Source organism: Scylla paramamosain, chromosome 11, assembly GCF_035594125.1.
Source record: "Scylla paramamosain isolate STU-SP2022 chromosome 11, ASM3559412v1, whole genome shotgun sequence".
In the NCBI taxonomy this organism is placed as follows: domain Eukaryota; kingdom Metazoa; phylum Arthropoda; class Malacostraca; order Decapoda; family Portunidae; genus Scylla; species Scylla paramamosain.
In genome coordinates, this window is record NC_087161.1 from 23,317,461 (window position 1) to 23,340,370 (window position 22,910).

General features: G+C 43.2%; 1 protein-coding gene across 1 annotated transcript in view; it reads left to right on the forward strand.

Moving 5' to 3' along the window:
* LOC135104637 (latrophilin Cirl-like) overlaps positions 1 to 22,910 on the forward strand; it is a 70,410-nt gene that overhangs the window by 42,176 nt on the left and 5,324 nt on the right. Inside the window, exons 4-8 of the mRNA XM_064012169.1 lie at positions 3,986 to 4,175; positions 13,591 to 13,697; positions 15,018 to 16,763; positions 17,437 to 17,755; positions 18,185 to 18,229. Of these exons, the coding sequence (XP_063868239.1) occupies positions 3,986 to 4,175; positions 13,591 to 13,697; positions 15,018 to 16,763; positions 17,437 to 17,755; positions 18,185 to 18,229 (2,407 nt within the window). The remainder of the gene's footprint in view (positions 1 to 3,985; positions 4,176 to 13,590; positions 13,698 to 15,017; positions 16,764 to 17,436; positions 17,756 to 18,184; positions 18,230 to 22,910) is intronic.

Below are 22,910 nucleotides of genomic sequence, written 5' to 3' on the forward strand. Positions count from 1 at the left end.
GTGTGTGTGTGTGTGTGTGTGTGTGTGTGTGTGTGTGTGTGTGTGTGTGTGTGTGTGCGTGCGCGTGCTTTGTAAGTGCCACAATATCTCTCTCTCTCTCTCTCTCTCTCTCTCTCTCTCTCTCTCTCTCTCTCTCTCTCTCTCTCTCTCTCTCTCTCTCTCTCTCTCTCTCTCTCTCACTGTTCCGCAATGTAATGCACGTGCCTCTAATTTTATAATCACCTTCATTCGCTTCGCACGAAAACCACCACCACCACCACCACCACCACCACCACCACCATCACCTCCACTACTACCCCTTGTCCTCCATCTCTCTCTTCCCTCCTGTCCGTCCCTATCAATCCTCCTCTTCCTCCTCCATCCTTTATTCTCCTTCCTCCTTCTCCTCCTCCTCCTCCTCTTTCTCCTTTCACTCTTCGTCCGTTCAATCCTGCGTGTGTTTTTATCCATCCGACCTTGAAGGATAAGCGGAATATTGGCAACAGGAAATCCTATTGCATATTCCCGCTGGGCCAAAGACGTGATCCTCTCAAAAACTAGGGTCACAAAGAAGCCTAATTCGTTTTCGTCTTCCCGCTGAGTCGATCATTGCTCCTCCTGCTTCTCCTGCTCCTCCCGGTGAAGCGCGGCGGTGCTGGTCCTGGTGGTGGTGGTAGTGGTGGTGCTGGTGCTGGTGGTGGTTGTCGCGGCGCGGAATCGGTTCTCTAGCGGATTGTTGAGATTGACTTGGTTCGCCTCGCTTGCCGCCCTCAGTCTTGTATTCCTTTGACTTCCACTGGTCCTTCTCCTCTCAGTGCCCATGTCGACGGTATCCTCCTCCTCCTCCTCCTCCTCCTCCTTCTCCTCTTCAACCACTTGCTTCTGCTTTCTGACCTCCCCGACCTACTCCACCTCCTCCTTCAATGCCTACATCGTCGCTTCCGTCTCCACCTCCTCCTCCACCTCCACCTCCACCTCCTATACCACATGCCTTCATTTCTCTTGGATCCTCTGCACCTCCTCCTCCTCCTCCTCCTCCTCCTTGTAACATTCATCTCATCCCATTCCACCTTGGTTCCATCTTCCTCCCCCTCATCCTCTCCCCCTCCCTATTTATTCAGTGTCTTTTTTCCCTCTCTTTCTTTCTCTCTCATTCCGTAATTTATCATTAATTTATTCCATCACTAACTATTCTTGTTCCGGGCTGATGCATTTCTTTCCTTTTTTATTTTCCTTTGTTATTTACGTTTTTTTTTCTCTCTCTGTCTTCCTTCCTTCTTAGCATTACTTATTTTCTTCTGTGTATTCTTTTTCTTTATATATTTTTTGTCTTCCTTTCTATTTAACATTATTTTTTCTTCCTGTGTATTTTTCTGTATTTTTTCCATCGGTGGTACTTCACGTTTTTTTTTTTTTTTTTTTTTTATATATAATTGCACCGCAGTTATAATTGTGCTTATTGTTGATATACTGACCGAGTCTCCCCTGCAATGCGTTTTCTGTCATAGATTAATTTCCTTCATTAATTTACTCAGCTTTTTTTTGTTTTCTGTCGGACATACATTATATATATATTCTCTCTCTCTCTCTCTCTCTCTCTCTCTCTCTCTCTCTCTCTCTCTCTCTCTCTCTCTCTCTCTCTCTCTCTCGGTCCAAAAATATCCTTCATTCTCGTACTTGCCCCATGAGAGTCCTCCTCCTCCTCCTCCTCCTCCTCCTCCTCCTCCTCCTCCTCCTCCTTTGACTTCGCGATGGTGGGTCACTCCAGGTCATCCGCTTCACTCCACACCAGGGGCCGCGCGGGAACCCAAGGACGCCCCCCGTTTGTCAACCAAGTGTGGGAGTCTTCCTTTTATCCGAAGTATTCCTGGACTCTTTTTGCTCCTTCACTTCACAGGCCGGGTGCTCTTTTTTTTTTTTTTTGGGGGGGGAGAAGGGATGGGCGTGGCAGGAGACTGGTGGAGGGACTACGTAGGTGTGCTGTGCCGTGTTTTGAGTTTATTTTCACTGATTGATTGGTTTGTTTATTTTTAGTTGTTTTTTTTGTTTCCTCTCTCTCTCTCTCTCTCTCTCTCTCTCTCTCTCTCTCTCTCTCTCTCTCTCTCTCTCTCTCTCTCTCTCTCTCTCTCTCTCTCTCTCTCTCTCTCTCTCTCTCTCTCTCTCTCTCTCTCTCTCTCTCGTTTCCTTTTTTCTTTAGCTCTGTTTTATTTTTGTATTGTTTTTGTTTTCTTTTCTTTAAGTTTAACTTTATTTTTTGATGCTTAAATATTTTATCGTTTTCCATTGATTTTTCCCTTGACTCGTTTATATTTGCGTACTTAACTGGCGATTGATGCGTTTGGATTCTTAACATTTTTTTTTTGTGTCCACGAATTTCCATGCTAATATTAGGCGGAATTCCCTTTTTTTTTTTGCATTTTTGTTGTTTATCATTGTATTTCTTCCATTGCAGTTCATTTCTGTACCTGGAGATTGATGTGTTTCAGGTTACCATTCCCCATCTTGCAAATTCCTGACGTTTAAAGAAACCCTGTATTGAGGAGCTTGTTGTAAAGGCCCTAGTGGGTAGAATGTTGGGTGTTGGATGCTGAGGCGGCCACTGAGGGGCTGGCAAGGCTCCTGCTCGCCGCCACGCCAGCCTCGTTTGTCCCTCCGTGATGGGCAGCGTGGAGGCCTGAGTTATAGAGACCCACCAGCCCTCCATCCATCACTTCCCTCCCTCCTCTCCTTAACTCTCTCTCCTCTTTCGTGTCCCTCTTTTCCTTCTTTCCTTCCATCACTTCCTTCTCTCCCTCCTTCCTTAACTCTCTCCTCTCTCCTGTTCCTCCTCTCTTCCTTCTTCCCTCCTTCCTTTACTTCCTTCTTTCCCTCCTTCCCTTAACTCTTTCCCCTCTCATGTTCCTTTTTCTTTCCCTGTTTCTCTCCCTTCTCTTCTGCGTTGTTTCGTTCTTTTCATCCATCCTTTCCCTCACTTCCTCCCTTTATCTCTCCACTATCTCTTCCTCCCTTGCCACTCTCGCTCCCTTCTTTCTTGTCGGTTTCACTTTGGGTCCTTCATTCATCCTTCACTTTCTTAAATGTTCTGTACCTTCTTTCTTTATCCTTGTATATTTCTCTTTATTTCCTATATCACTGTACTCTTTACTTTCTCTTGGTATATTAAATGATTTTTATTTTTTTTTAATGTTCTTTTTAAACTTTTTTTTTATATATTTATTATGCTATGTTGTTTTGCTTCTTCCTCTTCTCCCCTTTCTTTCTCTCTCTCCCTTCGTGTCCTATCAGTAGCTATCCTATTTCCTTATTTGCTTTGTATCTTCTTTCCCTTGTCTCGTTTATCCATTCATCCTTCCGCGTTTCCTTTCTCCTCTCCTCCATAGTTCCTTGCCCTCGCTCTCTGTCTCTCTCTCTTTCTTTTTTCCCTCCTCTCCTCCTCCTCCTCCCTATCTGGTTTCCTGTGTAGCAATCCTCAACTTAGTTTTCCTCCGCACACTGCCCAGCGACACCCCTATCTCGTCTGTTTTCATTTTAAACCCTACAATCTCTCTCTCTCTCTCTCTCTCTCTCTCTCTCTCTCTCTCTCTCTCTCTCTCTCTCTCTCTCTCTCTCTCTCTGGACGTCACTGAAGATGTTTTTTCGTATGGATCGTGACGTCAGTGTTGTGTTATTGACGTTGTTGTTGTTGTTGTTGTTATTATTATTATTATTATTATTATTATTATTATTATTATTATTATTATTATTATTATTATAGTATCTGTATAGTTCTCTTTTTTTCAGATACATAGTGAGATAGCAATTTTCTTCACTCTTTTATTCAGATCTATCTATTTTTTGTCATTATTATTATTATTATTAGTATTAGTAGTAGTAGTAGTAGTAGTAGTAGTAGTAGTAGCAGTAGTAGTAGTAGCAGTAACAGCCGTAGTATTCATTTTACCATTACCGTTATTTTGTATCCAGTGCACTAACCCCTCCTCTCTCTCTCTCTCTCTCCCTCCTTCAGGTCAAAGCTACCGCACCGCCTATGCCTGCGAGGGAACGCTACTCAACATCATCTGCAACCCGGGCAACGTGATTGACGTGATCCGCGCCAACTACGGCCGCTTCTCCATCACGATCTGCAACGCGCACGGCAATACAGAGTGGTCGGTCAACTGCCAAAGCCCGAGGACCCGCCGCGTGCTGGCCGACAGGTAGGGGAGCTCAGGAGGGAAGGGTAGTAGAAGGGTAGTAGAAGGGTAGTAGAAGGTCGTGGGAGAGAGAGAGAGGGGTAGTACAGGATCGTGGGAGGGTGAAGGGAGGGAGAGATTAATGAAAGCGGGAAGACAGGTTAGTGTCAGGCGGCGGCGTTAGTTAGAGAAGACTTGTATTGATTGGGTATTAATATTTGGTTTAATTTAGTTTGGGAAAGTGTGTGTATGTGTGTGTGTGTGTGTGTGTGTGTGTGTGTGTGTGTGTGTGTGTGTGTGTGTGTGTGTGTGTGTGTGTGTGTGTGTGTGTGTGTGTGGTTATGAAAGCTTATTCATCATCGACAAAATAGTGAGTTACGTATACAGCTAGAAAGTGTTAAAGTTGAATTAAAGAACTGTGATTGAAACTGAACTGGAATGCGAATAGAAAGAAAAAAAAATCAATTATCACACATCAATGAATAAAAAAAAAAAGAGCAGCAAAGAACAGAACATCCATCACCATCATCAAAAAAAAGACAAACAAACAGGAGATCAATACCGAAAAGAAACAAATTAAAGCAAAGACAAAATTAGACAAGTCAATAAATAACAACAATGAAAAAAAGAAGGGGAAAAACACACGAGATGAGGGGCAATGGTAAGAGTTAGGGAAGGTAGCAAAGTCTCCTGGGTAACGTTAGGTGAATTAAATAGAAGAAAGTCCCCATCCTCTTCTCCTCCCCCCTAATCAACCCCCCCTCCCCCCCACCCCCCTCCCATCTTCCTAACCTCCCCCTTGAATGGAGATGGTGTACGAAATAGCCCACAGGAGACCCAAAGAAGATCCAACTCCCTTCCTCCTCCTCCTCCTCCTCCTCCTCCTCCTCCTCCTCCTCCTCCTCCTCCTCCTCCTCCTCCTCCTCTTCCTCCTCCTCTCCACCTAAATTAAAGCCTTTTTTTCTTCTTAATGTTAAAAATAATGAATAGCTTTTGTGCAGTGAAGAATTTACTTAGTAACTGTTTTTTTTTTGTTGTTGTTGTTTTAAAAAATCTTATTTTGAGTTTGTTTTGCTTTTACGACAGGTAACTCTCTCTCTCTCTCTCTCTCTCTCTCTCTCTCTCTCTCTCTCTCTCTCTCTCTCTCTCTCTCTCTCTCTCTCTCTCTCTCTCTCTCTCTCTTAAACGAAACCAGATATGATAATGGAGGGAGGAAAATATTGGCAAAAGTTTCGTGTGTTTTGCTTTATTTCCTAGCTCGGGAGGAAGAGGAAGAATTTTCATATGTATGGAGCGAGGAATAAGGCACATCAGTGAAAATAAAAGCATCGCCACAGAAAATATTACGACTGGTATAAAGTTGTTAAAGAAAGAAAACGGACTTCAGTAAAGAGAAAGAAAACGAGAAGAGGGAAATACAAGTTATAGAAGGAAAAAAAAAAAAGGAAGGAAGCCACAGAAAGAGAGAGAAGAGAGAAGGAAGCAATGGAGAAAAAGAGATGATAGGGGGAGAAAGGGAGAAGGAAGAAAGCAAAAGAAACGGAAGAAGTTAGAGATAGAAAAGACAAGCAAGGAAGAGAAGGGGAGTTAAGGAAAGAGACGAAAGAAGAAAAAGGGAAGAGGAAGAAGGGAGAGAGCAAAAAATGGTGGAAGTGGGAAGTAAACGAAACTGGTAGAGAAGAGAAGGAGAATTAAGGAAAGGGAGAGAGAGAGAGAGAGAGGTGAAGAGAGTAAAATAGGAGAAAAAGGGAGAAGGGGGAGTGGTGACATAAGAGTGAGAGGTGAAAAGGAAGAGGAGTTAGGGAAAGTAAGGGACGGAAGTTAGGATGGCGGAAGGGGAAAGGAGAAGTTAAGGTAAGGGAAGGGGGGATTTGTGATGGGGGGGTGATGGGTGGGGGGAGGGTCCTTCATGGGAAGCGTGTTGGAGGGGAAGCAGGTAGGCTGTTGTGAGGGCCAAGGAACCTTTATGAAGACACACGACCCCGCGGGGAACGGCGCCCCCCCCATACATACCTCTCTCTCAGCCGCTTAGAAGATACTGCTAGTTCCCTCCTCCTCCTCCTTCTCCTCTTCTTCTTTTTACTCTTCTTCTCCCTTATCTCTTTTTTTTTTCTTCATTTTCCTGAGTCTAATATTCGTTTTCTCTATGTCTATCTTTTTAGGTATTCTTTTCCTCTTCCACCCCTCCTCCTCCTCCTCCTCCTCCTCCTCCTCCTTTTAAGCCTCCTCAGTCATAAAAACTAGAAGTAAACCAAGAATCGCCATGTCCATAACCCAGGATGTTGCCTCTTCCTCTCCTCCTCCTCCTCCTCCTCCTCCTGCTCCTGCTCCTGCTCCTCCTTCTCCTCCTTCTCCTCCCCCTCCCCCTCCTTCTAGTAATCCTTACGCACGCTATCCCCAGTGGAACACCAAACTTTTACTCCTACTACTACTACTACTACTACTACTACTACTACTACTACTACTACTACTACTACCACCCAACCTACCACCTCTTGTGGCTGCCTGGGTAGATTCCGTTTATTGAAATCTTGGGGCTAAGCGTGTGCGTGGCAGGTGCTGATTGCCGCTCCTGCAGTCACTCAGGTGAGCCATCGAAGCCTCACCTGTGATAACCATCCAGGTAGTGAGGGAGAGAGGCGGGGGAATGGGGACTGCTTACTGGGATGCGTGGGCTTGATTTGGCAGTGGCGTGCGTGTCGCTAGAGTCCTGTAGTATATGTGTGTGTGTGTGTGTGTGTGTGTGTGTGTGTGTGTGTGTGTGTGTGTGTGTCTGTGCGTCGTTAGGAGGGAGTAGTGAGTGAGGAGGATCCATGTGTCAGTTCCGAATGGGGTGCAGAGAAGGAGAAAGAGGAGTAGCAACTGTAGGGATACGAGTGCTAACAGGAAGAGAAGTACCAGCAGCAGGAGGAGGATGAGGAGGAAGAGGTGGGGGTAAGAGGAGGAGCGGCACAAGTAGTAGTGTTAGTAAGAGTAAGAGGGCCATTTCTCGTAATTGGAATGGAGGAAAACGAGGTATTGCAGCGGATGTAAAATTGTTACCCCGATGAAGGAAATGAAAGATATACGTGTGAAAGAGGAAGAGGGAGAAGAGAAGAGGGGATGAGGACGCCGTGGCTCATACACAAGATTACGGATGAGGGAAAGAGATAAATAAAGGGAAGAAAACAAATAGTCCCTCGTGGATGATAAAAGAAAAACGGGTCTCGTGTTACATGAGTTGACTAAAGGAGGAGAGGAAGAAAGGAATGGTGTGTGGTGCAGTACATGTGGTATTAAAGAGGAGACCGCCAGGAACACACGCAGGGGGAACCAGCAGTAAAAGAGGGAGGCGTGTGTGACAAAATGGCAATAAACAGGCTGCGTGTGGAAGAAACGGACCTGTGAGCAAATAAGAGTAACTGCCGCACCGTGCCCTAGTGTGTTTATGTTGCGGATGAAAACAGATAGGCGAGATACGTGTAGGATGTGAGGGATGTGGGAGTTTGGGGGTTACGAGAGATGAAATAAGAAGGGAAATCAGAAGGAATGTGTCTTAGCGACTTGAAAGATACAACGAAAGAGATGAAATAAAGCAAAAAAATAAATCAATAAAAGAATGAGTGTATGGTTATAACTGATTAATAAAAGTCTTCACTACGTAATGTCCTATGAGGAGTGATAGTCAGTAGCAGAAAGCTTGCGTAAAACTTAAATAAAGGGAAAAAATAAATTGAATAAAAATAACGAATCTCTTTGATGAACAATAACAGAAAAAAATGTAAGAGGTCATTAAAAACAAATCATATTCATAGACAACACACACACACACATACACACACACACACACACGCACACCATAGAAGAATTCAGTACAGACCAAGATCACGTAGAGAATTATAACGACACATCAATACCTCACAAACATAAACTTCACCATGAACAAAAAACAAGAACCAACCAGCCAGCATCCAGACCACCACCACCACCACCACCACCAGTAATGAACACAAAATATTACGCATAAACCCAAGCAGAAATAGAAAAGAATAAAAAAGAGAGAAAAAGATACGTGGCGCTCCATTCACACTCGAACGCTAACAATAGCCACCTCCTCCCTCTCCCCCTCTCCTGTTTAAGTAGGTAACAGTAGATATCCCTCTCAGGCCCCTCTTCCCCCCCCCCTCCCGTCCTCCCAAGCCCTCACGTCCCACTTAAAGCCTCGTCCTCTTTCCTCTCACCACCCAGGGGACCGCCATACCATATCACCATACGCACACTGTACCCACAAGCGTATTTCAGCGTATAAGCCTCCCGTGTGGTCATTATAATACGCTGATCATATAAATCCCTCCATATTTTTATTTTTTTCCTCCATCTACTTGTTATTTGTAGTTTATTGTTTTTTTGTTTTTTTTTTTCCTTTTTTTCACGTGTACTGTGTTGGTGTGTACACTTCCACTGTTATTTGTATTATTTCGTTTATTTTTCTTGTTTTATTGGGTTAATTTCATGTTATTCGGTATCTTTAGTATTTTTTTAATGTTTCGTGATGTGTATAATGCTATAAAAAAAACGATTAATACAGTACATGATTATTTGTTTATGGATTTATTTATTTCGTTATTTATTCGGTCATTTATTTCTTCCCTTAGCTATGTCTTATACGACGTAGTTTACTGATCACCTCTATTTACTCATATTCCCCCCCACCCCCCAAACCATCGAGTAACGTGGTTATTAATTTTCCCTCTTGCTCCGGGACGAAAGACTTACATGGTGAGGGAAAAAAAAAGAGAGAGAGAGAGAGAGAGAGAGAGAGAGAGAGAGAGAGAGAGAGAGAGAGAGAGAGAGAGGCATGACGAGGAGATTATAAAAAGTATGGTAATATCCCCGCACTAAACGTGAATGATGATGGAAAAGCTGCTCCATTTGCGTAATTTGGCACATACGTATAGGTGTGTGTGTGTGTGTGTGTGTGTGTGTGTGTGTGTGTGCTTTATGAACAGTCGCTTGTTTGCCAGCCGTTCGTTCTTGTCATTGTAATTGGCCATTAGTTGATTGAGCTGTTTGCGTGTGTGTGTGTCTGTGTGTGTGTGTGTGTGTGTGTGTGTGTGTGTGTGTGTGTGTGTGTGTGTGTGTGTGTGTGTGTGTGTACTGCAATATTTTATTTGTGAGCTGTGTGCGCGTGCAATTTTTGTTTTTATTTAATTTTTGGATTTTTTTAATAGAGTTGCACTTCAGTTTTTTAGACTGGTGTGTGTGTGTGTGTGTGTGTGTGTGTGTGTGTGTGAGAGAGAGAGACAGAGAGAGAGAGAGAGTTTGCTTTTCTAATATATGTAGGCTGGGTATTATTATTATTATTATCATTGTTAGCATTATTATTATTATTATCATCATCATCATCATCATCATTATTATCATTATTATCAATGTTATTACTACATGATTAAGTTTCTAAGCATAAGTAGCATACATTTATAATTACACACATTTTAGTACCACGTCACGTCATGTTTCTATTTCAGAATGTTTACTTGTAGGATTGCATATTTTTAAGAGTTTATGTATGTTTATGTATTTGTAGGATTATCTAGTTTTAAGAGTTTTAGGATGTTTATTTTGTAGGATTTTACACTGCTCAACCCTATTCCTCACAAGTGGATTCCTTATACATTAACGTCATGTACTGAGGTTGAATGACATAGCTAGACACAGAAAATGGAATAAAGAAGAAGGTAAAAATGTAATGAAGGTAAAGACTAAGTAAACACACATTAAGATAGACACAGAGAATAAGGTAAGGAAGAAGGTAAAAACTGGTGAAGGTAAAAGGCCAAATAGACACACACTAAAGTAGACACAATGGATAAAGTAATGAAAATAGTAGAAGTAATGAAGCTACAAGACTCACCAAGACACAGAGAATACAATAATGAGGAAATAATAATGAGGAATAATGAGGAAAGCTAAAGGTTGTCAAGTTAAAATCCAGAATAGAATAATGAATAAAGTAAAAAAAATAGGGAAAAGGTACTAAATGTAGGAAGATAATAAAAGGTAGTGAAAATACAACCCAGGTACACACACACACACACACACTAAGGTAGAGAGGTGCCCTTATCACAGGTGTAGCGGGCAGGACAGCTGTTCCATGGACGTAAACAGTGACCTCTTCGGTGACCCCTGCCCCGGCACACACAAATACATCGAAGTCCACTACATCTGCGGCCTAGGTAACCACGAAGCCCCGCCCGCTGCCCGTCTGCTAACTAACCACCGTCTGTCTCAAGGAATGCATCACTAACCCGGCCAGTGATCACTAACGCACTAACACTAACACGCTAATCACAGCCTCTTATCTAACCACAGCGTCCATCTCCTCCCTCCTCCTCCTCCTCCTCCTCCTCCTCCTCCTCCTCCTCTTCCTCCTCCCCCTCCTTTTTGTTCTCAGTAATAGATCGCGTATCGTATGAAAGCACAATCTTACAGTCTTTGCCCACTTGTACTGACTGACTAAATGTCTCCGCCTCCTCCTCCTCCTCCTCCTCTTCCTCCTCCTCCTTCTCCTCCTCCTTCCTCCTCCTCCTTCTCCTCCTCCTCCTCCTCCTCCTCCTCCTCCTCCTCCTCCTCCTCCACCATACTCATAGCGTCGGTCGTTTGTCTCCATCCGGATTCCGTGTTTTTTTTTTTTTCTATTTTTTTTTTTTTTTTTTTTCTTCCTTCTTTTTTTTTTATTTTGTGTTTGTTTCTATATATTTTTTTTTTCGTTTCCTTTGAGCAGTAACGATACGGAAGTCTTTTATTATTGTTATTATTATTATTATTATTATTATTATTATTATTATTATTATTATTATTATTATTATCATTCAAGTTGTTTTTGGCACAGTTCGTGTTTACTGAATTCCGATTATACAAAAAAAAAAAAAAGTTTGCACAGGACTGCGTGCAAATATTTCACCATACACAACAGAGAAAAAAAACAGGAAAAACCATTGGAAAAAAAAATATTTAATTAATAGTTTTATCGTTCAGTTGTCGCTTGCGAACATGGCGTTAGAAAAAAAAAAAAAACTGGGAAGCAAATATAAATAAATAGAAATCATGATGTTAACGTAAATCAGAACAAAGCACAACAACATAGAGGTGATAATAATAATGATAATAATGATAATGAGGAGAAGAAGGAAGGAAGGAAAATATGATAATGGTTTGCATACGTCATATTACAGACGTTTCCTTCTCTTTATTTCCTTTATTTTCGTTTTTATATATTCATTTATTTATTTATTTATTTACTTCACTTTTTTATTTAGTTGTTTATTTTATTTATGTACCTGTTTTTTTTTTCTATTCAATTATTTATTTTTCCATTTTTCATTTTATTTTTTCCTGTTGTTCACTTCATTACGGTTCGAGTCCCGTGGCGCATCCGGGGCGCGTGTCGAGTCGTCAGGGCGTGGGAATGTGACGACAACTGACGGGAACAATGGACGCTGCAGGTCGTTAATGGAGTTTTAATGCGAGAATCAATAGACAAACAGTGATCAAATGAAAGGTTATGAGGGAATAAATAATAGACCCCCCTCTCTCTCTCTCTCTCTCTCTCTCTCTCTCTCTCTCTCTCTCTCTCTCTCTCTCTCTCTCTCTCTCTCTCTCTCTCTCTCGGGTGCTATTGCGTGTTAATAATGCAAGACAAAGGATGAACCATTAAATAGATCAAAAAGGACAGTCCTATCCATACTTTATAATGTCACTCGGGAGATCTACTTAAACATTAATAGTAATGCGATGTTCGATGATTCCCGTGAAGAAGTACGACGGCGTGAACTGGGGATAAAATGGAATCACCGTGTACGTATTGTTTATACTGTTCTACTCATCAATTACTTTTTATCTTTCTTTCTCGTTATTCTTTTCATCATTCTCGTCATTATTTTTGTTTTTTATTCTTATTCTTATTCTTTTCATGTAAAAAAAATCGCCACTCGAAAAGCAGAAACAACCAAGAATTACTTTTCTCTCCTTTTACTATTATCATTCTTCTTCTTCTTCTTCTTCTTCTTCTTCTTCTTCTTCTTCTCCTCCATGTCCATCATCGCCACTCGAAAAAAAATACGAATAACGTAACTTTATCCTTCTTTTTACTTACAGTACTTTATTACCATCCCTTCCTACGTATACCAGTTAGCGATTCGAGAGTATGCGCATGATCCATCTCTCTCTCTCTCTCTCTCTCTCTCTCTCTCTCTCTCTCTCTCTCTCTCTCTCTCTCTCTCTCTCTCTCTCGTAAGCATTATCCAGCCAGCCAAGCCAGTCAGCCAGCCAGCCGTGCGTGCGTTCACCGTTGAGTTATATAAATATGTAATTCCGTATATTCCTCTCCCGGGCCCCCGCTGCTCCTGCTTCTCTCGCTACGCTGTTGACTCAAGCTCTCCGTGTATTAGCGAGGCGCTGTGCAGGAAATTTACGATTGTTTAATTACGCGAGCACTATCTGTCTGTCTGCTTATCCATACCAGAGAGAGAGAGAGAGAGAGAGAGAGAGAGAATATCCATTGTTCTTAACTGGTGCTGAACGAACGGGAACAGAAAGAAAGGGAGAGAGAGAGAGAGAGAGAGAGAGAGAGAGAGAGAGAGAGAGAGAGAGAGAGAGAGAGAGTTTGTATATTACCCAAACGCTGCTGAACGGAGAGAGAGAGAGAGAGAGAGAGAGAGAGAGAGAGAGAGAGAGAGAGAGAGAGAGAGAGAGAGTGAGTACCGACTGACCCTCCCTCGATCCCTTTAACGTGGCTGAACGAAAACAAGAACAGAGAGAGAGAGAGAGAGAGAGAGAGAGAGCCGACTCGATCAACAGGGTCGCGGCAGTGTCTTCAAGTGCTTGAGGATTAACAGACGTGCTCCTAATTAGGCCTCGCGCAAAACAAGCCAGAATTTACTCAGACATTATCCCACGACGACAAGAGAGGAGCAACACACTGTATTATTCCGTGGCCTGAAAACACATCCGTGAAAAATAATGTTTACTGTGTGCGTGTGCTTGTGTGAGTGAGTTGGTTGGTTGGGTGCAGCAGCATTGTGATTGTTATTGTATTTTTGCGTCTATTTCAATTCCGCGTCCTTGTCGAGGTGTCGCCCGCGTCCTTCGTCCAGCCTGACACACGGACACACACACACACAGACTCGCACACACAAGAGACAAAACAGAACCATTGCGGCGAAGGTCTCTGTTCGTGTGTGTGGGTGAGTGTGTGTGTGTGTGTGAGGATGTGTGCGTTGACGTGTCTGTCCCTGTGTGTGGGTGTGGTGCGTCCCGCTTCTCCACTCAGCGCTACACACATTATACTAACCTTACTAGTATTAGCACAGTAGACAACTAGCGCTAACCTGGTGGTGGTGTTTGGGGTAGTAGTGCAATAGTATTCTCAAGGGTCGTATGTGTCTGTCTCCTTCACAAGCTGCTCAGGAAAGCCGTCTTGCTCCATCGAGGCCAACACAGCCCGGTTTGGCGACGGTTGTCCTGGTACACACAAGTACTTGGAGGCCCATTACCGGTGCATGGCAGGTAAAACTAGTGGTATGAGAGCTTGTAATGTTTGTACTAATCCTAGAATTAGATTTAATGGGGTTGCTCACTCTTCCATACCCCAGTGCATGTCAATACTCTGTTTTGTATTCTCCTCCTCCTCCTCCTCCTATCCACACATCCTCCTTTACTAATGTAAGTTAAGAACATGCAGGTAAGTACATGGCATCTTGTTTTTTTTTTTTTTATTATATTACTTTACGGGGCCTTGAGTAAGTAATTCAAGTCGAACTGGTTAGGGTAGATAAAAAAAAATGAAGACAGTGAGAGACTGATATTTCTCCTCCTCCTTCTCCATTTCCTCGTCCTCTCAACGTTGCTCTTCTCCTCCCTTCTCCCAATTACCTGCGTTAAGTGAGGCAGTGATAGAGGTTCACTAACGTTATAAGACCCACATTTGAACGAGCCCGCCTGAACGTAAAATTAGTAGGCACTGTAGGATGTGGCACCATTTGCATGTTAATTTGGCCCTGCTCCGTGGAGGCTGGCACTCTCCCCTATGCTCTCTCTCTCTCTCTCTCTCTCTCTCTCTCTCTCTCTCTCTCTCTCTCTCTCTCTCTCTCTCTCTCTCTCTCTCTCTCTCTCTCTCGGAATACAAGAGGAGCCGGGGCGTAATCTAATTTGCCTTGACTCTTCCCAAAGATGCCTCGCCCAACTTAATCTCACGGAGGCAGGAGTTACACGCATCACGGTGCCTGGTGATGATGTAGGGTGAACACGCTTGCCAAACTTAATCAGGCTGCCTTCTTAAGTGGTGTTATTATATTTGCTCCGCCTCTTAAAATGGAATACCTAATTTTGCTGCCGTCATTTTAGATAAGTCATGTTGCTTTTTTTTTTTCCGCCGTGTTGTGGAGATTAAAAGAATATATAGTTTCAGCATAACATTTTTTTTTTTTCATTGTAAGTGAAGAGGCGCGTTTTAAATTCAATCAGTTTTGTGTGATTTGCAAGTCTAGTTTACAAGTAAATTTTCAGTTATGTATTGTTTGAGAAAAAATATGTAAAATGGAAAAAAATTACAGTTGTAAATATACCTTGTGAGAGATGCCAGAATACAAACTGTAATGGCGCGATGTTCACGGTAAGCTATTGTTGAAACTTAGTCAAGGTTTAATTTAGTTTGCATGAAACGGCTTTTTGGTGTCGTGTTTTCCTTTCCATGATAGTCTCAAGCGCCCCTTTGTTCCCGCGTTAATGACCTGCAGTGTGTGTGTGCGTGTGTGTGTGTGTGTGTGTGTATTTCACTGGGTGGGGAGGTGTGTGTGCTAACGCTCTCTCCCCCCTTCCTTCCCACAGCCACTTCTACCACCACCACCACACCCAGACCCCGGCCGCCCTGGTTCACCGCCACGCGTCCACCCATACGGATTTTGCCCACACTCACCACCAACCACACCACCACAGCCCCCACCACGCCTCCGCCCAGCACCACCACCTCTACCACCACGACGACCACCACATCAACAACATCCACCACGACCACCACAACCACCACGCCTGCCACGGTGCCGCATGTGGTTGAGGGTGAAGGCTCCGAGACGGACGATGTGACAACTGTGGCTGACGGTGAAGTGCCCAGCCCCGGCCCGGCCTCCGTCACTCCAGCCTCCTCGTCCCCTGTCACCCCCAGCAGCTCGCCCGCCACTACCTCATCCACTAAACAGGCTGCTCCTGTGGCTCCTCCTAACTATGGCTCAGATTATGACAGTCCTTGGTGCCCCCCGACGTTCGGACGCGGCTTGCTTTGGAACTGGACCCGTGGCGGCGAAGTGGCAGTGCAGGCGTGCCCCGGCGGCGCTACAGGCTCTGCCCGCCGCCGATGTCAGATGGCGACCTGGGAGGCCACGGTGGACCTGAGTGAGTGCCGCAGCTTGTGGCTGGCAACACTGGAGACTCGCGCCAACTCCCGTGAATCTCTCCTTGGTGTTGCCACCGACTTGGCCAAAGTGACGGCTAGCAAGGCGCTTTATGGCGGTGACCTTATCACCACGGCACGGCTGCTCTCCACCCTCGCGCTTAGTATGGCCGAGCACGCCCACGCCTTCCCGGACCCACGACAGCGACAGGCGCTTGTCACAGAAATGCTTCAGGCGACGCTGACCACCGGCTCCGCCCTCCTCAAGGCGGGCATGACTGGTCCCTGGGGAGACTTGGGTGTTCGTGAGAGGCGCCATGCCGTCACTCAGCTGATGGTAGCGCTGGAGGAGGCCTCCTTCTTACTGGCTGACGCCCTGCTCGCAGGGACGCAGGAAGCCATGTACCAGTCTCATGTGCTGGTGTCGGCACGGTCGGTCCCAGCAGACGGCTCCTCAGTGGAATTCCCCTCCTCGCGGGACCAGTCTCTGGAATGGGTGTTTGCTGACAGTATCAGTCTCCCACCGGAGGCTGTACTGGAAAATAGTGACGGAGGCGCCACTCGTGTAGTATTCCTCACTTATCGTCACCTGGAAGATCTTTTGGCACCAGGCCAAGAGCCCCTCGGTCACCGCTCCTCCAATGTCACGCGTCTGGTAAACTCAAGAGTACTGTCAGCGTCGTTAGGCCGCGGCCGGCACATTCAGTTGCCAGAGCCAGTCACCCTGACCTTCTCTCTGCTGCGGCAGGAGAATGTGACGCGACCCGTGTGTGCCTTCTGGGACTACACCACGTCGTTCTGGAGTGACGAGGGCTGCAGTGTTCTGGGCTACAACCGTTCTCACGTCACCTGCCAGTGTGACCACCTGACCAGCTTCGCGGTGCTGATGGAGGAGGCGGCTGGCGGCGTCGGCGAGGATCCTCAGGCGGCGCTGCGCATCCTGGCGTACGTGGGCTGTGTGGTGAGCCTGGTGTGCGTGGCTGGCTCCCTGCTCGTATTCTCCGTGTTCCGTGGCTTGGCATCACCCCGCACGGCCGTACATCGTCACGTGTGTGTCTGCCTCACCGCCGCCGAGCTGGTGTTCATGGTGGGCGTGTGGCGCACTGACGCCCCCGTGCTGTGCGGCGTGGTGGCTGGCATCCTCCACTACTCCGTACTCGCCGCCTTCGCCTGGATGTTCATGGAAGGTGAGTAACATTCATGGCCAGGGGTGAGTGTGTGCTGTAGGCAACTTTCATGCAGGCGAAAGACCAGCGTGATACTGATGTGCCGCGCTTCAAACACATGCACACCAACCTGTGTGTCATGATTTATTAGCTGTAAGTTGTTTGATTTATCCATTAGCTGTATAAGGATGTGCTACTAGACCGGCTCAAAGTAATACCCACAAGGAGTGATGAGAATAATGACTTGCATATTTTGATACAATGAAAAGTTAAATCAGTTATGAACTTAAATACCATAATTTATTTTTATAAGAATGATAATAATAATAATGATAATAATAATAATAATAATTATTATTATTATTATTATTATTATTATTATTATTATTATTATTATTATAATAATAATAATAATTATTATTATTATTTTTATTATTATTATTATTGAGATATTCTGACGTTAATATAGAGGTGAAAACTCACTTCTTAATATTTATGTCTGTCTTTTTATATCCACTTCCTACCATTATCATTATTATTATTTTTATTATAATAATAATTATTATTATCATCATCATCATCATCATCATCATCATTATTTTTACTGTTACTACAGTTACTATTAATAAGCAGTCATTTACTGTTGCATGCACACCTTACCCACCACCACCACTAACACCTCCTCTTGCGGCAGGAGTGCACGTGTACCTCAGCGTGGCTCGCGCCGTGGAGTGCGACTCACTGCGGCTACGCTGGTGGCACTACAGCCTCGCCTACGGCCTGCCCCTGTTGGTGGTGGCGGTGGCAGCCGTGGTGGACCCCTTCAGCTATGGCACAGAACAGTATTGCTGGCTGCGGACTGACAACTACTTTGTGTTCTCCCTGGTGGGCCCGGCTTTGCTCCTCCTGGCAGCCCATGTGGCCCTCCTCGCCGCCGCCCTCATCTACACCTGCCGCCTGTCCCCTGATGATGCCCTCAAAACCAAGGAGATGGCCCGTCTTGACTCCACTAGGTAAGGCCGTCAACACCACCATCGCCACCACCACCAGCAGGAGTCTTCTTCACCACGGTCTTCCTCACTTCTCCTCTCGGCCACAATGTCTGCTGCTTCCCTTGCACATACACCAGTCTGTCATGAGAATGTCGACTTTATGCTAAAACTTAAACTTGTTCCCCTCAAAAAAATCCCCCACCACCTCTTTTAACTTTTCCTTGTGTTTAGACTGTGGTTAATACAACTAACTAATCCAGTCGTCTTGCTGTGGCTCGATTGATTTCCTCTATTTTTCTCCTCTTCCTCCTGAAAAGTGTGAGAGTTGGTGAATGTGTAGTAGCAGAGGTGTGTGTGTATGTGTGTTTGTGTGTGGGAGAGAGAAAAAGAGAGTCAGCGCACGCATCTACTAGCTCTATCTCTAACTCCACGTCTCTCCCTGGCTGGCAGCGGCGTGTACACCAACGCTCTGCAACACCGACTCTACTCTCGCCTGTAAGCCCACCCACACTGCATGTCTTGTTACTGCGTCTGTCAGACTTGTCTGTGTCTTTTCTCAAGCCATTGCTGGGAAGTCCTTGTTTGCAAGCTTTCTCTTTTTTTTTTTTTTTTTCAATTGGAATTATCTACTTAACTGTGATTGTTTATTTGTGTTTGTACATGTGTATTACAGGAACACTCATTTGAAAATTACATTCACTTGTTTATTGAATAAAAGGGAAAAGTCAGAAATCTGTTAACCAAGGACTTTCTCACCCTGGCAGCCTGTTACTCACTGCTTCCTTGCTGCACACTCTTCAAGTCTCACACAGTCCCCTGAAATTTGATGGTTTTTGTAAAGGATTTTCTTGGCTTTCTTTTGAGTATGAACAATTTTTATCTGTACCACAACCCTTTGCCTGTCTAAATATCTCTTGAACTCTTGTAAATATTGCTTGCCTGTAGCATCACCCCTCCATCCCTCCATTCCCTCAACACACCTGCCTGCCTTCCTTGATGACATTCTTGGATCATACACTGTGGTTGTGCAGTTGCTGGCATGATGTGAATTCAGGTTTTTAACCTTTTAATTGGATGCAGTTTACATTGGTTGACAAGGGGTGTTGTTGTACAAGTATATAATATATGTGCATATCTTTATTCAGAGAAACATTTATACAGTGTGTAGGCTGACATGGAGTGTAAAGTGTGTAATTGAGGCAGCCAAACACTGTGTGCCTTTTATGGGGTTCACATTGTCTCTTCATAGCACAGACAGGCTGAAGGTTTATAAACTGTCTCAGAATCCATTGACATGTCACACATCAGCATTTCATAGTCATTTATTGAAGTCCAGAGCATTGTGCTGTTGCTGTTAGGGTAATGTATCATATTAATTCCAAAAGATAGTTTAATTCCACCACTTCAATACATATTCATTTTCTAGCCACACAGCACACATTTTGTGTGGGTGGCCTCTTTCTAGTAATAAAGTCACTAGACTTTTTTGTGAGTCCTAAACAATAGGTTGGGAATATTTTATTTCCATGACCAAATGCAGCTCTGTCTAATGAGTCATTGACCTTGACTGCTTCCTCTTGTTTAGTGAAATTTGTTGCCAGTTCCTCATCAATCCTTAGAGGAACCTGCGGCTCTTTTCCAAAATTAGAGACCTCCAAGATTAGTTTGCTGGAATTTAAAACAAAAATTGTAATGAGTTTTAGGCAGACCCTGCCATTATGGTTGTAAGAGAGGAGGTGGAAGACACTTTTGAACTCATTAGCCTGTTGTTCACTCAGCCGGGTCTTTTTGATGCAGAGCAAGTTGTTTTTGTGACCAGCATTGGGACTGAAAGATGGTGCATTACACAGAGGAGTTTAGGCAAAGAAAGTACTGCAATGATAGAATGTTTTAATGGGTACTATGTTGATGTGTGGCATTCATTAAGGGAAGGATGGACTCAGTGCTGCTCAGGATCAGATACTGAAAGTTATTATACAGTGATATCATTGAAGTTATTGATGAAGTTATTACAAGCAGGGGATATGCAATTTGCCAGATTTCTTGTAGAATTTCTATTTTTATAATAAATTTATGATAAATGACACATAGCTTAGCATCTTGCAGTAGGTACTGTGTATAAATAAAAACAGTAAATTCATTAAAAAGAAAAAAGTGAAAGGGCCAAGATAATAGATAAAGATTAGGTATATGTATGCTCTCTATGATTCACATCAGTAATGCTCATAATAACATTTTAACTCACCAGAAAAATGGCATCCCAGACAAACCAAACTGCTACTTAGGCACCACAATAAACATCTGGCAGGGAAACACCTACGGTGGTTGTGGAAAGAATACAGAAAGAGAGAGAGAGAGAGAGAGAGAGAGAGAGAGAGAGAGAGAGAGAGAGAGAGAGAGAGAGAGAGAGAGAGAGAGAGAGAGAATGACTAGTGCATGTTTTTTTTTTTTTTTTTTTTTTTTTTTTTTTTTTTTTTTTTTCTTGGGTCACATGTCAAGGTGGCTGGGATGCCTACCTTTACCCTAGCAGCCAAACATGGGGGCCTTCCTCACATGCATATTCAGGGAGGCATCTCATTCCTGTTGGCTGTGTGCAGATAGCAGGCCCTTCCCCCACAACATTCCAAAGAATACTGTTTGCTTGATGAGCCTCGCAACATTAGGAATGGATCACTGCTGTGTTTCCCAAGAACTTAGAAAATGAGGTGTTGAGATAAATGTTAAAAGATATGAAGGCAGTGCAGGTTCTGAGTTGCCATATATGAAGGACTGCCTCTCAGCACCTTAATAGCACCATAATACTGGTCATCAGCAGCAATGTAGTCTTCTGTTATTGTGAAAATTAAGACCTAACCCTGCCAGCTTCACTCATGAAGTGGTGGCAGTTCATATTGCTTTGAAGTCTGGCAGTAAATATATTGAAACTAATGGAGTACATTACCCCTTGATGGATTTTTCAACATTGCCTGAACATTTTCATACAATACTTGATGAAGTCAGTAAAATACTCTGCCTAATAGAGTACTTAGAGCCAATGTTGTGGGACCAGTGCCATGGGGTGCTGTTGTTTCTTAATTATCCATAACTTACTCAGGGTGAATTTATTTCCAGTAATATACTAACTTTACTTTGTGGTTCTTCCAGTTTTCTATTTAGTATAATTATATTCCCCAGTACCCAATTCATCTTACAGATCCCTTATTGAAATATTCCATTAGCTTTATATAGCCCTTCTTTTCCATCTGTTTTTATATCTGGGTTTTAGTTTTCATAATTATCTTCCTTAATATCACATACCTTATTTGGTTCCTCCATTCTTTTCATCTCATCTGCGTAGATGCTAAACATTATGTCCCCTTATTTGGTGGCTTCCATAACCTTGAGGCCTCACACCAAGCACCAGCAACATTACTTCTTTTGCCAGACAGCCAAGATTGTGTCCATACGTTTGTGTGTCATTCTTCAGGGGTGTCTCGTAAATCCAGTGTGTCTCAGGCAACCACTCTGACCCGCTCCATAATTAACTCAGCCGAGACAATTTGCATAGTAACAGGATAAAAATACCCCATAATTACTGTCATTAAAACAAGAGTGGCTGGGTACTTAGCTCTCCACAACCCTGCAGTGCCCCTCAGGCCCTCGTCACTAAGTTCCCCCATTGCTTCTTTTTTATCTTCATCCCATTTTCTTATTCTTTCAAGTGGCTGCACATTTGAACAATCGAGTTGCTCCGTGGTTGATGGGGACTAGGGGTGTAAATTCATGCAGCTTGGTATCTCCAGTAACCTGTAGTGGGAATGAGGTTTATAAATCTATCAGGAGGAATGTAGTTAGAGGACTGGAGAGCAGGGAGTGAGAGAGAGAGAGAGAGGGTAGAATGGAAAGAGGAGGGAGGGAAGGGTGGCTAAGGGTAAAGACAGAGAGAGGTAGCCAGACACAGAGCCTCAGGAGTGTGTTTGTGGCTTGTCTTGTCTTTGTCTCTGGCCACTGGCGGCTTCCTGACTCGCCGCACCATCCTGTGCTGTGCCTCTTCTCTTTGCCACTGAGTCCACAGCTGGCTCCTTTTTACTTTCTTTTTACATCTTTGTCTGTCTATACTTTGCTGTAACTGCACTTCTCTTTCTTATTATTATTTTCTGTGTGTGTGTGTGTGTGTGTGTGTGTGTGTGTGTGTGTGTGTCCTCTCAAGATACATTTATTTTCTATTTTTTTATACCTTGAGTTTTTTTCTCGTTTCTCAATGTGTTTGTATTTTTTTCTCTTTTTTCTTACTTGTGGTGCACTGTTATTGATTTTTTGCTTCACTGCTTTTTCTCATTTACTTGTTTTGTCTCTGCATGCACACACACACACACACACACACACACACACACACACACACACACACACACACACACACACACACACACACACACACACCAGTCACTATATACCTACAAGCATCTCTTTATTTCCTGCCACATTCTTCAGATCATCCCTATGTCATCAGTTTTATGTGTTGTTTTCTCTTTATTATTATTATTATTGTCTTTACATGCACCTTTCTCTTGCTTTTATTTTATTTCATTTGCACTGCAATAAGTATATGCAGTAGTTTATGAAGATGATTAATAGCAGTGTTAATTTTATGAAGGTTAATCTAGAAAACACTCAGGAATTATGTTCGATTGATATGATTTTATAGTTGGTTTTATTGCTGCTTGACTTACTATTATTTTATCTCATGCTACTGTAGTTTTGTTGGCTAACTGTAGATTCTAGGAAAGCATAGCAGCAGGATCATGCCTAGATGGGTTATTATGAGAAATATTTGATTTCTATGTAATTACATCTGATTACCAATGTTGACATGTTTATATGTTCCAGTAAGACAATTAAGAGTGTTATATTCTTTTTAGTTCTTTCTTTCAGCCGTCACTTTCAGTCACATTTGAATTATTCATTATATTGTGGCTGATTAAAATCTCTGAAATTGACTACTTAATAAAAAAACAAATAAAAATATATATATATATATATATATATATATATATATATATATATATATATATATATATATATATATATATATATATATATATATATATATATATATATATATATATATATATGCCTTCATTACTGGATCTTGTTTGTGTGGAAAGAAATTTATATCATTATTGTGAAAGTTTAGATG